The sequence below is a fragment of the Takifugu rubripes genome, chromosome 20 (assembly GCF_901000725.2).
Source record: "Takifugu rubripes chromosome 20, fTakRub1.2, whole genome shotgun sequence".
Classification (NCBI taxonomy): Eukaryota; Metazoa; Chordata; class Actinopteri; order Tetraodontiformes; family Tetraodontidae; genus Takifugu; species Takifugu rubripes.
In genome coordinates, this window is record NC_042304.1 from 17,215,909 (window position 1) to 17,223,408 (window position 7,500).

Genomic DNA, 7,500 nt, shown 5'->3' on the forward strand with positions numbered 1-7,500 from the left:
GAGGCCCACGTGAGCTGTGCTGCAGCTTCCTGCTGGTCGGCCTGGGAACCACTTCTGCTCACACTGACCATCAAAACAGGCAAAAGGCGGCGCTGCCTCCGCGGGTCACATGACCACGCGTGGACCCGATCCTGCTGCCGTCCACTCACTCTCTGCACCACATCACAACTTCTTCGACCTCCTCTCCCCCTGCAGCCTCCCGGAGGCGAAACGTCCGGTCGGCACCTCAAATCTCCCAAAAAGACATTTTCCATCGAGAAAAACCCTCAGTCATTTTCCACTGAAAGATGAAACTAGTTATTTCTCCTCCTCTCTGTCCATCCCCGGGGGGACGCTGGTCCACACCTGCTAATCACCACACGCACACACACACACACACGCACGCACGCACACACACACACACACACACACACTCTTAAACCATCACCGAGCTCTTGTTTCCAGTCCAGAGTAACAAATATTCTAATGAACATCTGCCAGATGCTCCTCCTGCCAGCGTCTCCGTCCATTTGCTTATTTACATCCACCCTTCAGGTGAGCTGAGACAAAGAGTCTCTGCAGGACACCAGACAAAGACGAGCTGAGCGTCGGCTGCCCGGATGGACGAGGACGAGGACGAGGAGCTGCTGGTGCATCTGCGGTTCTGAGGAACAACCTGGATCATTTCTACACATGAAAGGTTCTTTGTGAGAAGGTCCAGGACAGTAAAGACTGTGAGACATTTACACCTACTAGTGTCCACTCAATGGAGAGAGACAGGACACGCTGCACCGGTCCAGCGGGCCAGGGGTCCAGCGGGCCAGCGGGCCAGGGGTCCAGTGGGCCCCCAGAAGGTCCACAGAGACACTGTTGCCTGAATGAGTTCTGGCTCTGAAGCTCATGCAGACGAACATGGTGCTGCTGCAGAGACCATCTACAGGCTGAGAAGGTCTCATATCTGCACCCGGAGCCATTCAACCCCCCCGGGGGGACAATCACCCACCCATGAATGAACGAATGAATGAATGAATGAATCCTGGCACAAAGAGCACCGGCGATGCTGATTCACCACGAGACAGGAGTCAGACAATAAAATGCATCTAAATGAATCAGGTGGATGGAGAAGGAATCCAGAGGAATCCAGAGGAATCCAGAGGAATCCAGAGGTTCTGTGGGAGGTCGGAGGACCAAAAAGCAGCATTTCTGCAAAACACCGGCGCCAAACAGGAGGACAAACACTGATTAATGTTCGGAAGACGGTGTCATTTGGGTCGGCTCGTCCAAAATGGTTTAATTTACCATATGAATGTAGAATTAAGTATTTTTCTTTCATGTATTGCTGTTCCAGGACGTTAAAAAGGCGCCTATTCGGAAGAGCCTAAATCTCTGCTGGACAAACTTTCCAGCGGCTGTCCCGGCCCGGCCCGGCCCGGCCCGGCCCGGCCCGGCTCGGCTCGGCTCGGCCCGCTTACCTGGGGGCTGGTCCATCTCCAGATAGAATATGAGCTCGGTGGAGTAGGGCATGGTCACGTCCCTCCAGCCCCCGTCCTCCTCGGCTCTCTCCGTTGTCCAACCCGTGTTGTACATCGCTAACAAGCAGCGGACGTTCCTCTATCCGTGGACCCGAACGTCGAATATCGGACTTCCCGCTTCAGAGTCGCCGGGAGCCGCCGAGCGTCCACAGCAAACACCGGGCCGCCGCCGCCGCTGCCGCCGCCGACACAACAGCGAGTCGGGGCTCTTCATCAAGCCCCCGTCTGGGTCGAAGCTCCCACAAAAGCGCGTTTCAGCCGAAGCTCGAACCCGTCTACGCTTGAGGCCGCGGTGCCTCGGCCGCTCTCCCCGCGAGCTGCCGCCGGCTCGACGGCTTCATTTCAAGACCGGAACGGAGACGCAGGAGCTGCCGGCGGCTCGGACGGAACCATTCGGCCGCGGCTGCGGGGGCGGCGCGCACCCGCGTCGCGCTTTATATATGGTACCAATGCGCATGCGCAGGAGGCTAACAGGGAAATTACTATCAGCAACTCACCTGCCCGCGCGCACGTAGATGTGCTCTGAAATAGAACAGCTGTTGAGCACGCGCATACGACCACACTTCCTGAGGTAGCCTGAGCTGTCTACCCATCATCCATCATCCATCCATCCATCATCCATCCATCCATCCATCATCCATCCATCCACCCATCATTCATTCATCATCCATCCACCACCCATCCATCATCCATCCATCCATCATTCATTCATCATCCATCCATCCATCCATCCATCCATCATTCATTCATCATCCATCCATCCACCCATCCATCATTCATTCATCATCCATCCATCCATCCATCCATCCATCCATCATTCATTCATCATCCATCCATCCACCCATCATTCATTCATCATCCATCCATCCATCCACCACCCATCCATCATCCATCCATCCATCATTCATTCATCATCCATCCATCATCCATCCATCCATCCATCCATCATCCATCCATCCATCCATCATTCATTCATCATCCATCCATCATCCATCCATCCATCCATCCATCCATCCATCCATCCATCCTCCATCCTCCATCCTATCTTCTGCACCTCTGTATCCTCTTTGGGGTCAGGTCCACCCCTGGAGGAGATGTGAGCATTTTGTGGGGGTTCAATAGCTTGTTCAAAGGTACCGGACCGGTGATGGTGATTGAGAACAAAAATATAATGCAGCCAAACACACACACACACACACACACACACACACACAAAGTGACTGTTCCACAGATGGCTCCTGCTGGACACCCACCCCAAAGCTCCCGTCTGTCAAGTGTGTCCAGCAGGTTTAATTGCCACCACCAGTCTGTGTGTGTGTGTGTGTGTGTGCGTGTGTGTGTGTGTGTGTGGGGGGGGGGCAGATGGATCCCTAACAATGACACAGGAACTGACTCTGCCCCTGTCAAACAAAAGAGTAGGAGGAGGAGGAGGAGGATGGGAACAGCAGTATTAATCCACACTCTCCTCCCCATGTAACCCCCCACCCATCAGAGACCCATTTGCATCGTGGACCCCCATCACACGTCCACCCCCCCCCCCCCCCTCCCCCCTAGTGTGTCAAAACACTCTCAAAATAGACATTATTAAAAATACAACACAAAAGTTCTCACTTGAGTTTTTCCAGGTCCACATTTATCTGCACCAGCTGGTTCCTGGTTCAGTGTGTCAAACCTGCAGGTGCAGCCCTGTGGGGGGGGTCGTGTGATCTGCAGACAGCAGGAGGCCGGTGGGGGTCTGGTGGGTCTGGTGGGGGTCTGGTGGGGGTCTGGTGGGTCTGGTGGGGGTCTGGTGAGTCTGGTGGGGGTCTGGGGGGTCTGGTGGGGGTCTGGTGGGTCTGGTGGGTCTGGTGGGGGTCTGGTGGGGCTGGTGGGGCTGGTGGGTCTGGTGGGGCTGGTGGGGGTCTGGTGGGTCTGGTGGGGGTCTGGTGGGTCTGGTGGGGGTCCAGTGTTCTTGATGACACCAGTCAAGAACAAAATCACCCTCCACCTCACAGCCTGCTGATGGTGATGAAGGTGATGATGATGATGATGAAGGTGATGATGATGATGATGAAGGTGATGATGATGGTGATGATGATGATGATGATGAAGGTGATGATGATGGTGATGATGATGATGATGATGATGAAGGTGATGATGATGATGGTGATGATGATGATGGTGATGGTGATGATGGTGATGATGAATATGATGATTATGATGATGATGAAGGTGATGATGATGAAGGTGATGATGATGATGATGATGAAGGTGTGTCCCAGGTGAGTTGTTAGTATATTTTCTATTTCACAGAGACAAAAACCTCCACTGAGGCTCAAACATGAGAATCATCTGACTTCAGAGTGTTGTGGGACAGGAAGAAGACACTGGTTGTTTGTTGGTGGACACACACGCACACAAACACTCATACACACACACACACACACACACAAACACTCATACACACACACACACACTCATACACGCACACACACAAACACTCATACACACACACACACACTCATACACGCACACACACAAACACTCATACACACGCACACACACATACTCATACACACACAAACACTCATACACACACACACACACTCATACACGCACACACACACACACTCATACACGCACACACACAAACACTCATACACACACACACACACTCATACACGCACACACACACATACTCATACACACTCCCACACACACTCATACACGCAGACACACAAACACTCATACACACGCACACACATACTCATACACACTCATACACACACACACACACATACACACACACACACACACACTCATACACGCACACACACAAACACTCATACACACGCACACACACAAACACTCATACACACTGGTCCCAAACGGTTCCTGGTCAGATCATTTCTGGATGGAAGGACCTGTAGGGGGCGTGTCTATGTGAGGCTGGCTGCCATGGCAACAGTGTTCCGACAAAAAATGAAGGTAAATCTCCAAAAAGCTGCGTCGTCCGCAGGTGTGAGGCCGTGTGTGTGTGTGTGTGTGTGTGTGTCTGATGTGTAGAACACGACACCAGTCAGGTTCTGCTGCTTCCACTCAACACAAACTCTGTTGCCTCATCAATTAACGATGACTGGTTGGAGAACAAAGACATCAAAGGTACAGATGAATGCTTTAGAAGGTTGAACCTTCCCTGCAGACCATCAGCTGCACATTTCTGACCTCAGCTCCAGAATTCATCACAGCAGGATGGTGTGAGAAAGATCCGTGAAAGGTTAAAGGTTAATATTTGGTTCTGATTAGCTGTGGAGGTCTAGTGAGGGTCACTACAGCAACACACTCACAGACAATAGCTATTTGCTACCGTCACACACGGTCAGAGGAGTCAGCACAACACAAGACACACACACTCACATAGTTAGCTCAAGGCTAACACTGCTCTTAAACCCAGCTACCTTCATGACTGGCATTAGTTGGTGAGAGTCAAATACCTTCTCCAGCCGGCCTCATCACTGAGCTAATGTTGGCTCAGTGAGCTAACGTTAGTTCACTGAGCCAACATTAGCTAACACCAACACATTTGCACAGCTGGTTAAGAGCAGTTAGCCTCAGCTGACTCAACAGAGCTGACATCGAGTCTTTCCTTGGATTTTTGTCATGAGACAGAAGCAACGAGTAAAACTGCTGGAGCCACTTTCACCACAAACGCTAGCGAGCTTAAAACTCTCGCCCACACTGTTTGACCTAAATTTTAAAAAGAAGAAAATAGATTTTTTGAGGTGGCACAAAACACGCAGATAACTGAAAGGCGGCTGTCCTCCTCAACAGCAGGGGGCGATAAGCACCTGTCAGGTTGACCTACTTTGCTGATTGATGCTCTGCCTCGTGGTCATGGTGATTTCCAGAGGCAGCGTGGTGATTTCCAGAGGCAGCCAAGAGCAGCGGTATTAGCATACGCGATATTAGCATACGCAGTATTAGCATACGCTGCTCTTGTTGTGGGGCCAGGCGCCAGCGTGCAGTCCCCCACGTGCACCTCAGCTGTCCCGTTAGCGTCCGGACCAACTCCACCTTCTGCCCCTCCCATTGGCCAGCTGCTTCTTTGGGCTCAGTGATTCAGCGTCAGCCGACCAATCAGGATGAGCGGAATCACGTCTCCATGGACACAAACTGATAACGAGGATGTGAGTGTTGAAAATAAAGGCCTGTTTTGTCAGAAGTCTTTGTTGCTCGTCTCTCTGACACTCGTTCTGTCTATTTCTGTGTGTGTGAGAGAGAGAGAGGGTGAGAGAGAGTGAGGGTGAGAGAGAGAGGGTGTGTGTAAGAGAGAGAGAGGGTGTGTGTGTGTGAGAGAGAGAGTGTGAGAGAGAGTGAGGGTGAGAGAGAGAGGGTGTGTGTGAGAGAGAGAGTGTGAGAGAGAGTGAGGGTGTGTGTGAGAGAGAGAGTGTGAGAGAGAGTGAGGGTGAGAGAGGGAGGGTGTGTGTGAGAGAGAGAGTGTGAGAGAGGGAGGGTGTGTGTGTGAGAGAGAGAGGGTGAGAGAGAGTGAGGGTGAGAGAGAGAGGGTGTGTGTGAGAGAGAGAGTGTGTGTGTGAGTGTGTCCAGAATGATGGATTAGCAGTTGAGGTTTGGAGGATTGGCGGAAATGTAGCATGAAAGCTGTGGCCTGGGGCAGACAACGTGTGTGTGTGTGTGTGTGTGTGTGTGTGTGTGTGTGTGTGTGTGTGTGTGTGTGTGTGTGTAATGACACACATCCTGCATCTGTGCATCCAGATGAGCAGAAAGTTCTTTGGTTCTTTCTAAAACTTTAACTGAGTAGATTCGTGACTGAAAGTGGAAAATCTGCACCGAGACCTGAGCTGCCAGGTCCTGGTCTGGTGGGTCCAGGTCCGGGTCTCCTGAGCTGCCAGGTCCTGGTCTGGTGGGTCCAGGTCCTGGTCTGGTGGGTCCAGGTCCGGGTCTCGTGGGCTCCAGGTCCGGGGTCTGGTGGGCGCCAGGTCCTGGTCTTGTGGGCTCCAGGTCATGGTCTTGTGGGCTCCAGACCCAGACCAGGCAGAGAGGTGGGTCCCCACAGAACAGCTTCCGGACCACATGATGTCTGTCCCAGATTTTGTAGGCGTACCCTCCACATGGGGAGCAGGACCTGAGGGGTCTTTAGAGTCCAGCAGCTGTCACCAGTTCACCACTGGTCCACCAAAGCTGCAGCTCTGCTCCAGGTGGGTCCAGCTCTGAGGGCTGGACTCACGACACCTGGTGGTTGTGGACTCACCTTCATTTTTTCATCCAGTTTAGAGTATTGACGAGGGTTGGGAGAAGATCGGGACCTTCTGACCCGATCAGCTCATCGATCACCAGGACACAAAGCTCAGAACGACCCTGAATGAGTGAAGACGGGAGCATATTAGACCACAATGGAGACCTCAGGAAGTACACAAGCAGGCGAACAAAAGCAGTAACACGGGGAGCGAGGTGAAGCGGTGGTCAGGGGGCGACGTGGGGGGGTGGGGGGGGAGGGGGGGGGGGAGAGGAGAGATGAAAGAAAAAGGAGGCGAAGGTTCCAGTATTAATAATTAAGAGTGTGACACACACATGCAGGATGGGTAGGCCATGACACAGATAAAGAACAATACCCACACACACACGCACACACACACACACACACACGCACACACACACACACACACGCACACACACACACACACGCACACACACACACACACACACACACACACACACACACACACTCTATTGCTATAACTGTACTGGCTTATCGCCTGGATGCAGGGCACCATTCACACCAGTATCACCATTATTTACACCCAGACGGAGGCTCTATTGTTCTCTGGATCTGTGTGTGTGTGTGTGTGTGTGTGTGTGTGTGTGTGCGTGTGTGTGTGGTAGAGATAGGGTGGCCTGATGGTCACGGGATGATGGCGAGGCCGAGGATTTATGTCCACCCATGTCTTGACCTCGTGGCCCTCATCCTCCATGAGCAGCCTGGGGGGGGGGG

The 7,500-nt window shown here is 52.6% G+C and overlaps 1 protein-coding gene across 1 annotated transcript in view; it reads right to left on the reverse strand.

Annotated features, from left to right (window-relative positions):
- The window catches only part of pik3r3b (phosphoinositide-3-kinase, regulatory subunit 3b (gamma)), a 9,338-nt gene extending 7,409 nt beyond the window's left edge, over positions 1–1,929 (reverse strand). Inside the window, exon 1 of the mRNA XM_029828103.1 lies at positions 1,452–1,929. Coding sequence (XP_029683963.1) covers positions 1,452–1,566 — 115 coding nt within the window. The 5' untranslated portion in view covers positions 1,567–1,929. The remainder of the gene's footprint in view (positions 1–1,451) is intronic.
- Between the last annotated feature and the right edge of the window lie 5,571 nt (positions 1,930–7,500).